General features: G+C 43.9%; 3 protein-coding genes across 3 annotated transcripts in view; 1 reads left to right on the forward strand and 2 right to left on the reverse strand.

Moving 5' to 3' along the window:
- Positions 1 to 586: 586 nt before the first annotated feature.
- Positions 587 to 3,687, reverse strand: znf668 (zinc finger protein 668). Its single transcript, XM_014969325.2, has 2 exons — positions 3,594 to 3,687; positions 587 to 3,086 (listed from the first exon to the last, which is right to left on the reverse strand). The coding sequence occupies exon 2, from the start codon at positions 3,075 to 3,077 to the stop codon at positions 1,179 to 1,181; it is 1,899 nt and encodes a 632-aa protein (XP_014824811.2). The 5' UTR covers positions 3,078 to 3,086; positions 3,594 to 3,687; the 3' UTR covers positions 587 to 1,178.
- On the forward strand, positions 3,248 to 15,762 carry znf646 (zinc finger protein 646). The gene is made up of 4 exons (XM_088016508.1): positions 3,248 to 3,425; positions 7,242 to 9,323; positions 10,556 to 11,404; positions 12,167 to 15,762. Exons 2-4 carry the CDS (start codon positions 7,402 to 7,404, stop codon positions 12,873 to 12,875), a joined length of 3,480 nt encoding a protein of 1,159 aa, XP_087872634.1. The 5' UTR covers positions 3,248 to 3,425; positions 7,242 to 7,401; the 3' UTR covers positions 12,876 to 15,762.
- A 580-nt stretch (positions 15,763 to 16,342) lies between these two features.
- The window catches only part of LOC148153555 (uncharacterized), a 9,074-nt gene continuing 6,712 nt past the window's right edge, over positions 16,343 to 18,704 (reverse strand). Inside the window, exon 5 of the mRNA XM_088016512.1 lies at positions 16,343 to 18,602. The gene's annotated coding sequence lies outside the window, so the exon portion shown is untranslated. The remainder of the gene's footprint in view (positions 18,603 to 18,704) is intronic.

An 18,704-nucleotide genomic window follows, 5' to 3' on the forward strand; every position in this document is an offset into this window, starting at 1 on the left:
GCCTTCCGACCTCAAAGAGGGAAAATACCAGAAGTATGGAGCTAAAATGGGGCCATAAAGTTTGCTCAAAAGAAAAAGAAATTGGAAAAAAAAAATCTTTGTTCCAGTTTCAAAAAGTTTTTTTCAGACAAATTTTTTTATTCAGTTTCAAATTTTTTATTTTTCTGTCTGAAACTTTTACCCCCCAGTTTTAAAATAATTTTTCAGTTTCAAATCTTGTTTCAGTTGTTTAATTTTTTTCCCTTTGAACCAGGGGTGTCCAAAGTGGGTCCTGGATTCCCGGCGTCCTGCATGTTTGTCTCTCCCTGGTTTAACGCACCTGCATCAAATGACGGCTCATTAGAAGGTCTAAGCAGAACATTGACAAGCTGAAAAAGTTGTTCCTACCAGCAGGGAGCGAACTAAAACATGCAGGATGCCGGCCCTCCAGGACCCACTTTGAACAAACCTTATGGCCCCAATTTAGCTCCATACTTTAGAAACATGCAGAAAGTTGTTCAGTTATTAGAAGAAGTATCCGACTGTTGGGATGACATTAAAGGTTTTAATTTCCAATAAAAATCATTTGATAAACCAAACAACCAGGTTTGATTACAATTATTTACTTTTATTAATGTGTCTGCAGACGTAGAGTTCTTTGGAGATGTATTTTATAAAAATATACAGAACTGAAATGAAATTATTTTAGATGTAAATCTACCAGAAGTGTGAATACTTTTGAATTTCACAGTAAAGTCACCAAATGTTTAACCCAAACTGAAACATTAAGATTATTTCACAAAGATAAAAAAACAAGGTTAAGAGGGAAAAATATTTTTATATTATATTTTTTATTGATATAAAAGTTTCACAGTGAACATTTTTCCACTACAACTACAAATAAAATGTTTAAAAATGGATTTAAAGCACATTTAATGAATGCAAATTATTCAAGGTGGGTAAGTAGAGACAATGTGTTGTTGGTTTATTCGTTTAGTTTATAGCTTCTGTTTGCAGGAGAAATTATTTTATGAACAGATTAAAACATGAGGAGCACATGTAGGAGATTATATCAGAGATTATAAAACATTTTTTACATCATATTTGTTAGAAATCATAAGAACGATCAAGCCCTAATAAGTTACACCAACAATCTTTTTTTTTTTCCCCTTTTACAATGCTGGTTGTTTTTTAAAAGATTAAATTCCTTCATCTTTGACCAGGTAATCTGGGAGGTTGTGGAAGGAGCTCACAGGTACAGTCAGAGACATGGCGCTGGGGTCAGAGGTTGAGGCCGGCGGGGGCGAGGGAAGCGGGTCTGTGTGAATGATCTCATCCACAGCTGGGGCTGCGGGCGCTGCTGCCGCCGCGGGGTGAGTCCGCAGGTGCTTGCGCAGGTACGCGGCGAACAGGAAGGCCTTCCCACAGTGCGGGCAGCGGTGCGGTTTGCTGGCCGAGTGGATCTTCTGGTGCTTCCGTAGCCCCGATCGGTTCTGGAAGCCCTTCCCACAGTTGTCACAGACATGCAGCTTTTTGTGCTGCTTGGCATGATCCTCCAGCTCCCCCAGCTGGCCAAACTCTGCGCTGCAGGTTCGGCAGATGTGCAGCGCAGCGGGGTCGGCCGGGTGGAGCGCCTCGTGGGCCTGAACCTCATCCCAGGAGGCGAAGGTGGCGTCACAGAGGGCGCAGGAGAACTGTGGCAGCGTGGTGTGGGGGGTGAAGCCCGTGGTGGAGGTGGAGGCTGAATCTTCCTGCTGCTCCAGCTGCTCCGCCAGATGAGTCCTTTCGTGCTTCCGCAGACTCGAGGAGACCACGAATGACTTCAGGCACTCCTCACATTTGAAGGGTCTCTCTCCAGAATGAACTCGTCGGTGCTTGTTGAGGCTGGAGCGCTCAGTGAACGATTTGTCGCACTCGGTGCAGGAGAAGGGCCGCAGCCCGGTGTGGACCAGCATGTGGCGCCGCAGGTCCCAAGATGCCACGAAGGCCTTGTCGCAGCTCTGACACTTGTACGGCCGCTCCCCAGAATGGACGCGTTCGTGCACGGCCAGGTCGGCCGGCTGCCGGAAGCGCTTGGAGCATTTGTCGCATGGGTACGGCTTGAACCCCATGTGGGCGCGCTGATGCCGCCGGAAGCTGGACGGGTCGGAAAACATCTTACCACACTGGGGGCAGAGGAAGGGTTTCTCCCCAGAGTGTGTGCGCAGGTGGGACTGGTAGGAGGACAGCTGTGTGAAGCCTTTCCCACACTGCTCACACTGGTAGGGTTTATTCTGGGAGTGGATTCGCTGGTGACACGCCAGCGACGACGAGCGGGAGAAGGCCTTGCCACAGTCGGAGCAAAGGAACGGCTTCTCGCCGGTGTGGGAACGCTCGTGGTTCTTCAGGTCCTTCAGCTCTGTGTACGTCTTCCCACACTCCTCACAGGCATATGGACGGTGGCCCTGATGGTTCCGTTTGTGCTTCCTGAACACAGAGGGGTCGGCAAAGCTCTTCCCACATTCGGCGCAGAAATATGGCTTCTCTCCGGTGTGGGAGCGTTCGTGGACCTTCAGCTTGGACAGGGTGGGATAGCTCTTGTTGCACTGGGGGCAGGAGTATGGTCGCTCACCACTGTGCTGCGTCGTGTGGATCCGCAGGCAGATAGCCTGCATGAAGGCTTTCCCACACTCAGGGCACACGAAGGGTTTCTCCCCGGTGTGGGAGCGGCTGTGGTTGCGCAGCTCCGTGGTCGTCTTGTACGCCTTGTGGCAATCTGGACACTGGAAAGGCCGCTGGGAGGAGTGGGTGCGTTCATGCTTGGAGAGCTGAGCTTTGCTAGAAAACGTTTTGGTGCATTCAGAACATGCATGCTGTTGCTGCTGCTGCTGTGTTGCATGCGCTGCCAGCTTGTGGCTCTGCAGAGCCGACATGCTTTTGAAAGCCTCTGTGCATGTGGAGCATTTGAAGCTGGGTTTGGCTTTTGGAGGTCTGCCTCTGCCGCGTTTTTTAACCGGCTGATCCCTCACCGCCTCTTCTTCTTCTTTGCTGTCATCATCCTTCTCCGGGGGGGTAAACTGCTGTGCAGGAGGCGGGCTGCCAGGCTGAGGGGAGGCCATTTTTTATTTCTAAAATCAGATCAAATTAAAAACAGATTTGTAGTAAGTATAAAATAATTATAACAGGAAATAGATGGATTAATGTTGATCAGATGAGTTGAAACTGCAAATAGAACATCCTGGAACAGAAAAAGTAGCACATAATTACAGAAATATGTGGAGATGCTGTTATTTAATCTCAAAATGGCTGGCATTAGGACCTCAGGGACAATAAGCTAACCGCTTTGATGACAGAGGAAGTCGCTGCAGTGACAGCTGTGCAGTCACGGCTGCCACCGCACCAGCCTGCGCCTCTGATTAAACCCTCCATGTCAGCGGGATGGGGTCGCGACGTGCGGGACACGACATGTATGTATCCGCCGCTGCTAGCTGTCAGGCTACTCATGTTGACTCAAAATGGCTGGCTTTAGGACCGCTTGTTGCTCAAATCAGACCGCAGATCTCAGCAACAGACGCCGCTAAAACCACCAACCTTTCCCCGAAGGGTTCTTTAAAACAAAAACGAAAGGTTCTTACCGGAATTGGTTCATAAACAGTCGGCAGACTGAGTCCCGGAGAGACGGTAGCTTTAACTGCCAGAGCCGCTGTTTACTGGAGGTGGTGTCGCGTCGGCACTAGGACCCTGATGACGACAGCAACGAGCCAGAGAGCCAAGTGTGCATCAATAATGTGTTTAATGTTTAACTATTCAAATAAGAGAAAAATAAAAATAATATAACCACTTCCAGAATATAACATATTTTAAATGAATATAGTAATATTTGTATTCTTACGTAGCATCGCTAGCGACGTCAGCTATTTATCTGTCTCAGACAGCTAAAATAAATCATTTCCGGTACTTCTTACGAAACTTAACACTTTAATGTGACATTTTATCTATTTATTCATTCATTTTATTTGTCTAAATCTCAGGGTTACCAACAGATGATAAATAAACAATTATTAGCCCACTTAGCTGGGTGCTGCTAAGACGGAAGCATTTCGCTGCTACACATTTCCTGTTTCCTAGCAACCAGAGCGATGTGGATGGAAGAAGAAAGGACAGTTTGATAAAAGGGTTTGTCGTTTATATGAAAAATAGGTTAAAAAACAAACAATATAAGTGAAGATTCGTGCAGGCATTAAAAGCATCTCCAGGTATTTAATCTTTAATACGTTCTTCGTCGTGAAGCCTGTATTTTATTGAAGGACGGATGTTTGTTTAGCTAACTGGGGCCGCTATCCTCTTCTAACTGCTGTTACAACTGACTTGTTGACTAGTGTCCAACAACACTGACTTTACTGTAATATTGTTTTACTCTCGGCAAAAATATTAAGATTTTTTATTAAATTGTAGATAGAGTCGCTGTTTTCTGGTTATTTATCCAGTTTGTAAAACAGGTGCAGACATGTTAGCCTTTAAGTAAAACCCACTAGTTTAAAAGGAACGTTAAATTGATTATGTAGGTTTATATAATAGAGTACTACGGAACAGGATTAGGGCCATAAAAAAGGATTCGGACTTTTTTTTTCTCAGAAAAAAACGCATATATATAAATATATATATATATATATATATATGTATATATATATATACATACAAATAAAGGGAACACTCAAATAACACATCCTAGATCTGAATGAATGAAATATTCTCATTGAATACTTTGTTCTGTACAAAGTTGAATGTTCTGACAACAAAATCACACAAAAATCATCAATGGAAATCAAATTTATTAACCAATGGAGGCCTGGATTTGGAGCCACACACAAAATTAAAGTGAAATGTTCCCTTTATTTTTTTTGAGCAGTAAAAAATGCCTAAAACTTTTATTTAAAAGGAGGTATGAAACTGTTTGCATGTGTAGAATTCCCTTCTCACCCTCCGCGGGTGGTCTCTCTCTCTCTCTCTCTCTCTCTCTCTCTCTACCAGAGGCCTGGGAGCTTCAGGTTCTCCTCCAGTATCTTGGCTGTGCCTAGAACTGCACATTTCTGGACTGAGATGTCTGATGTTGTTCCTGGGATCTGTTTGAGCCACTGCTCCAGTTTGGGGGTGACTGCCCCGAGGGCCCCGATGACCACAGGCACCACTGTGGTCTTCACCACAGTGGGTGAGATATATATATATATATATATATATATATATATATATATATATATATCAGCTCATATATATATATATATATATATATATATCAGCTCATATATATATATATATATATATATATATATATATATATATATATATATATATATATATATATATGAGCTGATATATATATATATATATATATATATATATATATATATCAGCTCATATATATATATATATATATATATATATATATATATATATCAGCTCATATATATATATATATATATATATATATATATATATATATATATATATATATATATATATATATATATATGAGCTGATATATATATATATATATATATATATATATATATATATATATATCAGCTCATATATATATATATATATATATATATATATATATCAGCTCATATATATATATATATATATATATATATATATATATATATATATATATATATATATATATATATATATATATATATATGAGCTGATATATATATATATATATATATATATATATATATATATATATATATATATATATATATATATATATATATATATATATATATATATATATATATATATATATATATATATATCAGCTCAGATCTACCACACCAGACAAGACCCAAGGTGTAGGTTGTGCAAGGAGGCCTCTGAGACAGTCCAGCACATAACAGCAGGGTGCAAGATGCTGGCAGGGAAAGCGTACATGGAACGACATAACCAAGTGGCGGGCATAGTGTACAGGAACATCTGTGCAGAATATGGACTGGAAGCCCCGAGGTCAAAATGGGGGACACCCCCAAAGGTGGTGGAGAATGACCGAGCTAAGATCCTGTGGGACTTCCAGATCCAGACAGACAAGATGGTAATGGCGAACCAACCGGACATTGTGGTGGTGGATAAAGAACAGAGGAAAGCCGTTGTGGTGGATGTAGCAATACCAAGTGACCACAACATCAGGAAAAAGGAGCATGAGAAACTGGAGAAATACCAGGGCCTCAGAGAGGAACTGGAGAAGGCCTGGAAGGTGAAGACCACAGTGGTGCCTGTGGTCATCGGGGCCCTCGGGGCAGTCACCCCCAAACTGGAGCAGTGGCTCAAACAGATCCCAGGAACAACATCAGACATCTCAGTCCAGAAATGTGCAGTTCTAGGCACAGCCAAGATACTGCGCAGAACCCTCAAGCTCCCAGGCCTCTGGTAGAGGACCCGAGCTCAGAGGATGAAAGAGACCACCCACGGAGGGTGAGAGGGGAATTTTTTTTTTTTTTTATAAGTAATTGTTATTTTTAGAAAAAAGCTAAATAAATAATATAAATAAATGAAAATAAAAATTAATAAAAGATCAAATGATAATTTAAAGAAATTAAAAAATGGGGAATGAATATTTTTTGCATGTACAGGAACACATTTTTCAGTTTGGTACATTCTAGTTTTGTTTTGTTTTTTTTAATTTGATGAATACTGCTTGTAATTTTGCCTCAAGAAGTGATTTCAGTGATTAACAAGATGCAGAACACTGACATAAAATCTTCATCCTAAGGTTTAAGTATTTATTAGAACAACAATAAATGCGTGGAATTTTAAAATAGAAAAAAATATTTAAAATGCATACAATAAAAAGTTAAAATAAAAAAGGAGTAGTAATTCATTTTCATGTGTTGGAAAAACACATTGTTCTACATTAAGAGTTGCAAAATAACTCGGTTGCAAAATCTTCATTCTAAAGTACTTATATTTATTAGATATAAGTAGCTGTAGGTTAAAATGTTAAAAAATAATTACATCTTATAAAACAAACAAAATAATTTTAAAAAATTTGTAGATATATAAAAAATAAAGTAAATATACATTTAAAAAAAAGTGGTGTGAGTGTTTTTGCATGTGTAGAAAGAAACACAATTTCATTGTCCACATTAAGAGTTGCAAAATAACTCAGTAACATAAAATCTTCATCATAAGGTGTTTTTTATATTTAACTAAACAGTTTCTCAGTTTAATATTTGTCAGATTTGTTTCTTCTGTTGGTCAGTAATCGTCTAATTCTCTTCCAGATTTCCTCTTGCAGTTTCCTGTGAAATGGTTCCTGGATCCTGCAGCAGGAACTGGATTCCTGTTACAGGAAATAAAGTGCAAAACTAATGCGACGCTTGCGTCCTGGGCTGCGGTGTCACAGACAGGACTGGGATTTCTCACTGCAGACGGTGTCCCAACATGTCCAGCCCACTGCAGCACATGGATGCTCATCACCCACTAGAGGACGACCGCAAATTCAAATGCAATGAATGTGGGCGTGGCTACAGACACGCCGGCAGCCTGACCAATCACAGACGGACTCATGAAGTGGGTTCGTTCCTGTGCTCCATCTGTGGGAAAGAAAACTGGAACGCCTCGGCCATGAAGAACCACTTGCGCAGCCACGCCTCGCTTAGGAAGTACTCCTGTGCCGACTGTGGGAAATGTTTTCGTCTGGCGGCGCAGCTGCAGACGCACCAGACGGTTCATCTGCCCCGCAGATCCACACAGGGCAGCGAATGCGGCCAGCAGCCTGAACATAACGAGGACGCAGACATCGGTGCGATTCTCACGTCACAGACAGAGTGCTGCAGCGTGACGCCAAAGAGACCCTTTCACTGCGACCAGTGTGGGAAGTCCTACATCCACCAGCGCAGCCTGACCAATCACAAGAAGAGCCACCAGCTGGGCGAGTTTGAATGCACCGTCTGCTTTAAGCTGTGTGGCAACATGGCCGCCCTCTACAGCCACCAGAGGACCCACAGGGTGCGAGGCAAGATGGATCAGAGCGCGGCTACCGGGTCAGAACCAGACCTGTTCCAGAACCAGAAACAGGAAACTTCGGAGAATTTCTGCCTCCTGTGCCAGGTGTTTTTTCCTGGAAACAGGGAATTCCAGGAGCATATCCGGCTGCACAGGTCTTCGCCTGAGCCGGATGTTTCTCTGCCGGAGTCCGGCTTCAGTCCGTCTGCTGCAGAGGTTCTACAGAACTTTGATCTGAGTGGGTTTGACGGTCCGGATGGTACAGATTCTGCGGTAATGAGCGCATCACGGAGCGCTGTAGAAGAAGAAACGTCCCCTCCGGATCCGGATGAGAGACCCTTCAGGTGTCACACCTGTGGGAAGAGCTACCGTCACTCCGGGAGCCTCATCAACCACCGGCGCTCCCACCAGGTGGGTGCGTTCCGCTGTGCCGTGTGCAGGAAGCAGTACCCCCACCTGGCCGCCCTCAGGAGCCACCTGCGCCTCCACCGACCGCGGCGGCCAACTTCCCAGCCGCGGCGGCCATCTTCCCGGCCGCCCACAGAGCAGAGCTGGATCTGCCCGGAGTCTCTGAGCCAGCAGAACCAGACCGGGTTTGGATCAGATCAGGAAAACATGGCCGCCGACCACACCGGCAGCGAAACGTTCTCCACTCAGGGTCTCTGCTCCCAGGTTGCCATGGCGACGCACATGTGTGCGGACTGCGGCGAAACGTTTGCAGACGTAGCCGGGGTCAAATCCCACAGCTGCATCCAGCTGCACCAACTCACACCTGCTGACCGGCCCTGCAGCTTAACCTTCGACCCCAGGGATGCCCAAAGCCCGGAAAGAACAGAGTTCAACTACTTTGAGCAGGGTTGCCATGGGAACACCGCCGGAGAAGTCGAGGATCCCGACGAGGACGATGATTATCAGTGCTCAGTGTGCGGGATCAGCTACAGCAGCATGGTGGCCCTCAGGAGCCACCTGAGGGGCCACACCCGGTCCGACGGCGCTCCGCAGGGCGCCAACCCCCCACAACCAGAGTCAGGGGAGATGATGATCTGCAGTAGCTGCGGTGTCTCCTGCATCAGCTACAGCCACCTCAGCAGCCACGACTGTGCAGCCGAGCAGGAAGTTAAGGTCACCGAGGAGGAGGAGCTGAGGCCCGGCAGCGGCGGCGGCGTTGGCAATGGCGGCGGCGTGGAGCGCCAGCATCGGTGTGATCAGTGTGGGCGGTCATACCGCCATGCCGGCTCACTGCTCAACCACAAGAAGTCCCATAAAACGGGCGTGTTCAGGTGCTCTGTCTGCCAGAAACGCTTCTACAACCTGCTGGCGCTGAAGAACCACCAGAGGTCACACTTTGACCTCAAGAGGTCGGTGCATCTGCAACGTATTGATTCATCGATCGATTATTCTGACAGTCAATCAGATAAGAAAGTGATGCATGCTATAGAGCTTTCATTTCAAGCTGCAGGACGTAATTTTTATAAAATATATTTTTTCCATATTTGTTAAAATAGTCAGATAATCAGAAACAGATAATCTGTGAAAAGATCGATCTCACTGAGCTGCTAATTCAATCTACAAAAACAACCAATCAGAGCCAGGAGGCGGGTCTTAGTGCTGTCAATCACACATGATAAATATGTAACAATGGGAAAACAACTAAATTGTTTATCTGCCGTCATGTGTAGTCATGCTAACTAGCCTTAGCATTTGTAACTGTGTTGCATGCTATGTTGCAGTGAACCAGCTGTAGTGTAGCAAAGAGCTAGGAGTAGGGATTGGAGTGATTGACAGAGCTTAGACCCTCCTCCTGGCTCTGATTGGCTGCTTCTGACTGACTGATATACATACATTTCTTTAACAAATGATCAATGTTATATTATACTGTCACAACATAATGATAATTTTTAACAAATATTTTAAAAAACATATTTCAACCATTCAGAGCTGCCTAAACATTTTGTTCTTGCAATGCGCTAATGTGCTGCTATTAGCGCATTAGCAGAACCGTTCCCACCACTGGTTTTATGAAACAAATAAGTTTCACCTTTTAAACTGAATTTCTTAAAGAGGCAGTATTATGTTTTTTCCAGCCACGTAGTGCTGTTTTATAGCAGAATCAATAGATTATGCTAACGTCAGTTGTTATGAAAATGGTACATATATCAATGTGACTTAAAAGAAATTTAATTTGGGCCTCTGTCTCTTTAAGAAGCTCCTGCTCTTCCTGAAGCTCCGCCTCCAGGAAGTCGTCCCAACATGGCTCCTCTATTAACCCTTTAAAGTTTTGACGTTAAAGGGTATAGGAGCAGCAGCTCCTATAAGGAGCTGAGCAGCTGTTTGCTAATTGTTGCTGGCTAGTCTAGTGGAGCTGAGTGGGGGAGGAGCTGCGCCTCGGAGGCGGGGCTAGGTAAACCAGGCGTTTTGCAGCTGGATGGTTACCATGGAGATTAAAGGATTTCTCAGACATGCATGAAAGAATCACTAACATTACAGCATGATGGAAACATAAAGTCTATTTTAATGACACTGCACCTTTAAATAATGAACTTTTCAATGTTTTTGTAATGTAAGGTTGAGGTTTGTGGTTTTTTTACAGGTTTGCCTGTCAAGAATGTGGAAAAGCCTTCAAGCTCCAGAAGCAGCTGCTGAACCACCTGAAAAAACACAAACAGAACCGAGCCAGAACCCAGGATCTGAGCGATCCGGTCCAGGGTGTCCGGCCGGAGGGAAGATGGCGGCAGGCAGCAGCACCGGACGGCGAGAAGCGGCCGTTCTCCTGCGACCAATGTGGCCGGACGTACCGCCACGCCGGGAGCCTGGCCAACCACAGGAAGTCCCATCAGACGGGCGAGTTTTCCTGCTCCGTCTGCAGCAACGTTTACTGCAACCAGCTGGCCTTGAGCAACCACCTGAGGATTCACCTGGCCAAGAGGCTCCTGTGCCAGCGCTGCGGCAGAGGCTTCAGGGGCCCGGCGCAGCTGCAGGCGCATGTCTGCGCTGCGCTCAGACCGAACGCTGCCGCAGGCCGGACAGGCCTCAGGTGCAGGAAGTCCTTCGACCAGCAGGCGGCGCCGTCCTGCGAGGAAGAGGAGCGGCCGTTCAGGTGCGACCTTTGCCCCCGCAGCTACCGGCACGCCGGCTCGCTGCTCAACCACAAGAGGACGCATCAGACGGGCGAGTTCAGCTGCACCATCTGCGCCAAGCGCTTCACCAACCGCGCGGCGCTGCGCGGCCACGCCCGCATCCACAGGAACAGGAAGTACGTGTGCACGGCGTGCGGAAAGGCCTTCCGCCGCGCCAGCGTCCTGCAGAACCACCAGCGGCTCCACGGACCGGCGCTGAACTTCCAGGGTCAGACCGGGCTGAAGAGGCAGCGATGCCTCAGGGGTCAGGAGGTCACAGCGCCCCCTGGAGTCCAGGAAGAGACAGAACAGAAATGCTTCAGGTGAGTTTATGAGATATTTATCCATTTTTTAACACAAACATAAAAACTGTGAAAACCGCAGAAATGAAAGGATCTAAAGGACCAAAACCTGACATTAGTTATTAGTTATTAGTTATTTTATTAACTACGAATAAAATAACTGTAACATGTTTTTACTTAACAGTAAAAAAGGATTTGGTAAAAAGTTACTCAAGTTCTGAGGAACTGATCAAATTATCAATCATTTAATATTTAAAATGACTTAATCTTATGGATTAAAATATAAAGTTAAGTGGAAATTTTTTAATTTTAAGGACAAAAATGATAATAATTTATAAACATAACAAAGAATAACAAAATAGGCAAAAGAAAAATTTTCCAAATCAGTTTTTCAATTAAAAACTGATGAAACTTTAACAGAAACTGCAGCTGTGTGTTTGAGTCTGGTGGTTAAAACAGGTTTTCATTCAGTGGGTAGAAAATCTAGAAATTTTACTCAAGTAAGAGAATAAGTACTTCATAATAAAATTACTCAGGTAAAAGTAAAAAGTACAGCTTAGTAATACTCCTGAAAGTACATTAGTTCAAAAAAATGACTCAAGTGAATGTGACCAGTTACCACGCAGATCTGAGAGCTTTACAGACACATGGTGACGATTTCAACCAATATGTAAAAACAACATATTTCTTATAAAAGTTACACACAGCAGCTCTAAATAAAATGGATTAAAATTGGAGATTGGAGATTTTCTGTTTGTTCCAGTCTGACTGTTTGTGGTGCAGGTGTGACCTGTGTGGGCGCTCGTACCGCCACGCCGGATCGCTGCTCAACCACAAGAAGTCCCACGCTCCAGCGCTGCACCAGTGCAGCTTCTGCCTGCAGACGTTTCCCGACGCCATCGGCCTGCAGCTGCACGCCCAGATCCGCCGCCAATGCTGCTCCGAATGCGGCAAAACCTTCTGCCTGGCGGCTCACCTGCAGAGCCACATGGCGGCTCACGCCAGGAAGCCGGCCGCCGCCTGGTCAGAGCGCCGCGCCGTAGAGGGCAGCGTTACCCACAGCGACCCACAGAGCGAGGACAAGAGCCACGTGTGCGAGCACTGCGGCCGCGCCTACCGCCACGCCGGATCGCTACTCAACCACAAGAACAGCCACAAGACGGGCCGCTTCTCCTGCGCCGTCTGCCGCAAGGAGTTCTCCAACCTGATGGCGCTGAAGAACCACCGCCGCATCCACACCGAGCCCCGGCGATACCAGTGCCTGACCTGCGGCAAGGCGTTCCGCGTCTCCACGCAGCTCGTCTGCCACCGCCGCATCCACACCAAGGAGAAGCCGTTCGGCTGCCAGCGCTGCGGGAAAACCTTTTCCAGCAACTCCAACCTGAGGCACCATCAGAAGCTGCACCAGAGCGCCGCGCAGCCGAGCAGCGCCGGCGCTTTCCTGGACGTCACAGGAAGGAGGCCTTCCTGTGACGTCATGATGTCAGGATGAGGATTACTGCAGACATAAATACGTCATACCTCACCGCCGCCATCTTGGATGTGGCACATGGAGCGGTAGAACAAGATGGCTGACGTTTTGCATTACAGACCAGATCTAGTGATATGACCGTTCACAGGTAAGAATAGAATCATTGGAAACGTATTTATGATACAAAAAAAAGTACATTTCTGCCAAAACACTGAGAAATTTTGAGATTAATCTTAATTTCAGAAAAATAACTCAGACATTTTCTAGAACAAAATTCAAGAACATTTGTGGAGGGAAAAGAACTTCTGAAATTTTTTGGATTATGTCAGGGTTGACACCTATTAAACACAGCACATAACACAGGAAAGACAAGAGAAAGGTAGATTCTTAATACTCGCGAGGAGAACAGACAGAGATGTGCTTTCAGTTACAAATCTCCTGCTGCTCTGAAGCACATTTGCCTGCCCCTCTCTTTTTATTGTCTTTAGGATCCCTAATCACAGAGAGCGCTGTAACTCTAAAGGGAGGGGGAAAACACTTCATCACACAGTCACAGCGCCAAGATTATAGCTAACTAACAACACAATCTATCTTGCACTAGCTTATCCAGTTCCTGACCCAGGATCAAGCAGGACAAGTTGTACATCTTCACGGCGATGGTTTTATAGCTATCTAAGAGGTCAAAGCAGGCCGTTCTGTGAAGAGCTGCTGTCACTGCTCTTCTTCAGAGAGGCCTTCTCTGAGGAAGGAAGCAGAGTGATTAACAATACAGAAACATTCCTTAAAACCTATGACTAAACTAAATAAGTAAGAATACATAAACTAAGAACATAATAAAGATATACCAAATAGTTGATAATAATACAATTTACCTAACAGATTAATTTCTAAAATTTTCTATAAAAAAACTTTAAAATTTCTGACTTTCAAAAGTCGAAAATTTGTGAGAAAAGAACTAAACATTTTTAGATAAGTCTTAGAAATTTTCTAGAAAAAATTAGGAAAATTCTGAGTTTCAAAAGTTGAGAATTTTCAACTTTTAAAACTCAGAATTCTTTTGGGAATGATTCTTTGGAAAGTTCGGTCCATTTCATTGTGTACGGCAGGTTTCCACATCCAACATGGCGGACGCCGTGACGCATCGCCGCAACGGGCCGACCCGCTGCATGAGGCGTCTTTATGTCCATGATTTTTATCCTGTTATTATCAGTAATTGTAAAGCAGTATTTCCTCAGAAAGAGCTCCCTGGTGTTCAGAGATGTTCTGGTTCTGGAAGGTCCGGTTAGCAGGTAACAGAACTCTGTCTTTATTCAGCGTGAATCCAGATCAGTGGGACTGACTCAGCAGCGTTTTCATATCCTGATGGACCAAAATAAAACTATAAACTCTGTTTATCTGTCAGTAACGACATTCAGAGCCACTAAACCTCCTGGGTTTGGATGAGATCCGGAGCCAGAATATCAACCAGTTCTGTGGGATCAATAACCGGTTTAAAACAGCGCATCCGGGTCGCTGCAGAGTGAAAAACGATGAGAAAACTTCTCAGAAATTTGCAAGAAAAAAAATCACTAATTTAGAGAAAAGTTCTTGAGTTTTGGAACTGAGAAATGTTCAAGTTTTTCCTTAGATTAAGTTGAAAATGTTTGACTTTTTGGTGTGAAATTGCTCCTTTCTTCCATCTGCAGTGTCTCTGATTCGCCGTCGTACTTTCTGCCTAAATGGATGTATTATGTCTGTATTTTACTAGAAAGGTTTCTGACTGCTGTATAAACATCATGTAGCCTTTAAAACATCAGTCAGAGGATGAAGATGAGGATGAGGATGGCGGCCTCTGAAGGATCAACCTGATCTCTGGTGAAGATGCATAAAAATCCTTAGGAAATGTGATAATCTGTAATAAACTTCTCATATTGATACTGGCAGCAGGTATACATCGGCTAATGGTTGCCATGGAGACTGAGTTGCCATTTTTAGCTGCAGTTCTCTTCATGCACAGAGCCAGAAGAAACATGGCTCCTCATCCATACGTCGTCTCTGTGTTACGTCATAATTATTCCCCAGGGAAACAGAAACTAATGGATTATTAGTCAGACGTTTATTTTAAAGAGGATCAGGAGAATTGATCCATTTCCTCCTTTAAACTAAACTTTAGTTTCACTTTAAGGCTTTTTATGTCGTCTTTTCCAGAGATGTAAAGGTATCGGTGAAAACCTGAATGATTTATTTCTTCACTCGTGCCATTTCAGACGTGTTTTTTAGCTGAATCCTGATGCATTATGGGAGCATAACCTTGTTTAGGGTTAGGGTTAACCCTTTCCCAGCATGAGCTCCTTTTATTTTAACTTTAAATAAGATTGGGGAAAGTTTCAGCTCTTCTCTGTTTTGTTGTTTTTTCTTCATGTTTTAAACATTTTTTGACTTGATCTCAACCAAAAATGTTCTTAAACTGTTTTAATTCAGTTTTTTTTTATATTTGTTGCCTTTATATGTGACTGATGACCTCTGACCTCATGTATGGAATACCTCAGAAACCTGTTGCCGTTGGAAACAGACACTCAGACTCTTTGGTTCATGATGCGACTTCCTGTTTATATAAATGTGTCCTGGGGACAGGAAGTCCGGTCCGGACTGGGCGTTGGGTTGGGACATTATGACTGTCTCTTATTATTATTATACTATATGCAGGTTGTATATTCTGATGAAAATGTTGTTCGGACCTCATTTACTGTTTCTTCAGTGGGAGAAAAATGAAATGATATCTAATAAAAGCAACATTTACTGAGTGATTTGATCAGTGCTTCAACCTCATCAACTCTTCAGCTCCTCACTGGCCAACAGGAGTACAATAGAAATAGAGGAACTATAGAATCAGGCTAAATGTTAAAAAATAATAAAAATTGTTTAAGGATTTGGTGTATTGGTGCTCTGTGGGAGACTGAACTACAGTTTCCCTGAGGGTAAATCCCAAAGGGATGAATAAAGTTTCTATCATACTATGATTATAATTATTCAAGTTTTTCTCGTATTTATGATTGTTTAATAAATGACGTGAGACAAAGAGCCTCTTGTGGCTCCAGATCTAACAGATAAAACTCAGATCTCAAAATGAAGCTTCATTTTTATTTTATTGTTAAAGTAAAACATAGAGGATAAAAAAATTAATTAGTTCAAGGAACCAATTAGCAACAGTTTCTTTGCCAGAATGTGTCATAAGAAATGAATCTAGTATCTCTGTAGCAGAGGGGCTCTGGCCCCCTGCTGGGCCCCATCTAGAACCACCCATGTTCACAGAAACTGAATTTATGCTAAAATATTAAATATGAACAAATGAAACACCTGAAATACGTCATTCTGCGCAGCAGGAAGGTTCTGGGTTCGAATCCCTGCCTGAGGTTTGTGCCTCATGCCGTTTCCTCCAACAGTCCAAAAATCCAAGAAAACAGCACAAAAGTTTAAATATTCCTGAATAAAAACACAACAAACATCCACAAAGTTGTCAGTTTTATTGTGAAAATATATTTGCTACACAAAGGATGGAAGTAAGAGAAGCCAGTGCATGTAAGGAAGAAACGGAGCAGGAGAAGAAAAGCAAAGTGTTAGTTATCGCTCTGCAGCATTTCACTAAAAACCTTCACTGGAGTCCCTTTGAAATGCGCTTCTCTCCTCACAGTCGGTGTGTTGCTGCGCTGCGAGACGTTTAAAAAAATAAATAATATACACATCTTCTAAAAAATATAAAAAAACTATTTGTGAAGTGATTCCTCAATGCAGTTAAAAACTACCTTGAAATTAGCTCAACAGTTCTTAAAAACCACGTCTGTTACAATCCGATAGAAAATCTATTATAGAAGTGAATAAATCCATTCTGACACGTTTATTTTGCTGCTTTTAGCCGTAAAGGCACAGAAACATGTGGGAAGAGCGTCCAGGTCGCGAGGAGGAGCTCCAACTAAAACACTGTAGGTTATTTCCCGCTCCGCAGCGCATTCCTCGCAGCATTCCCACATGTTAGCAGTTTGGAGTGAGTGTCTAGTGTTTCACGCATCCTGTCCTGCAAGCGCCAAGACGCGGATGTGAGCAGCCTCTTCTGACAGTCAGGAACAGTAAAAACAGAACAACAGCGCTGGAACGAGCCAAAAAGTCATTAACAAACAGTCTGTTGGTCTCAGGAGATGCAGTAACAGTGAAAACAGGGCCGGATTTAGAGGAATAGGGGCCCCTGGGCTGGAGACCGGTTTGGAGCCCAAACCCCCTAAAAATTTAAATAATAAAAAAAAACAAATCTGTTACAGGTGTAAATTACAAAATACAGCGCCCCCTAAGGAATGTCAGGGATTATTTTGCTCCATGAAAATAACTCAAAAATAGTATAATTAGTTTGGATGTAATTTTATTTATTTCTCTCTTAATGAAAGTTTCTGTGAATGTCTTAAAAGGAATTTAAAGGAGGGTTATGCATTTCCTTGCCACATAGTGCTATTTCGTAGCATCATCAAGTTAGTAAGTAAATAACTAACTCCTGTTGGTATAAAAATGGTATTAAAAGAAATTGGACTTCCTGATTTAACGCCTTGAAATTGGGCCTCTGTCTCTTTAAGAAGCTCCTGCTCTTTCTGAAGCTCCGCCTCCAGGAAGTCATCCCAACATGGCTCCCCTTTAACAACATTTTTACCAGCGTTGCTCTGAGCAGCAGCTCCTATAAGATGTGTTTGCTAATTGCTGCTGGCTAGTCTGAAGGAGCCGAGTGGGAGGAGCTGCGTCTTGAAGGCGGGGCTAGGTCCACCCAGGTGTTTTAACAGCTGAATGGTTGCCATGGTGATTGAAGGATTTCACAAACATGCACGAAAGAATTTAAACAACATTCCGTGGGAAAACGTAACATGTTGGAAAGATACAGCAGGATATTTTTAACACCGGCCCTTTAAATGCCACTGGGGGACTCTGTAACAAACACTGACAAATTAGCAGGTACAAACTGCTGGTTGGTTGGGTAAAAACATCTGGCAGGGGGCGCCATGTTGGTCCAAAAAGATGCAACTTCATCATCTTAATATTTGAGTGTTGCTCAAACTATTAAAAAAAACAACAATATTAAAAAACTCCACATGCAAAATGAGCGCCTGCGTTTAATATGAGGTAAAAAAAAAAAAAAACTTTTTGGGGGGTGCCCCCTAAACGTGGCGCTCTGGGCTACTGCCCGTCAGCCCTTTGCAAGCCTGGCCGAGAGTGCATGAGGACAGTCCAGCCGGTGCGTACTGGGGACGTTTCTCCTAAAGCTCGCTACATTCAAATGGCCTTAATGTGCCGAACAGTATGTCTTCTTCACGTGTGCAGTTAGAGGCCGCATCGCATCGCATCGCATCGCATCGCATCGCCGCGTCGCTGGAGTTCACACCAGAACACGAGTCGAAGTCTTAACGGAATCAAACGTCTGGAAACCCACCAAGGGCCTCCAGGTTGGAGTCTCAGTTAATGCAAAATAAAGACAGACATTTCCTGGACAGGATACCAAACTAGTGCGTATAACGTTGTTACTATTCCTACAAGGTGAGCAGAGGCTCAGCGGGTCGCCTGCTGTCTGCCGGACCCGTTCAGAACTGAGCTCATCTCCTCACCAACAGTCCAATAAATAAAGATTGGTCCGTCTGCAGCCGGAGCCGCAGCCCCGGGATTCGGGATGCGGCTCGTCGTCCAGAGGTTCCTCAGGCTCCGTGGTTCGGTCACATCTGATTCCAGAGTGGGATGAGGCTGCGCAAGAGAACCCGCTGATTAAAAAACATCTTGAAAACAGGTTCAAACAGACACATGATCGTTAGTTTATCGTCTCAGCCCTTTGTGACAAACAGTTCA

Source organism: Poecilia mexicana, unplaced genomic scaffold, assembly GCF_051168715.1.
Source record: "Poecilia mexicana isolate PSO_F unplaced genomic scaffold, ASM5116871v1 scaffold_19, whole genome shotgun sequence".
NCBI lineage: Eukaryota > Metazoa > Chordata > Actinopteri > Cyprinodontiformes > Poeciliidae > Poecilia > Poecilia mexicana.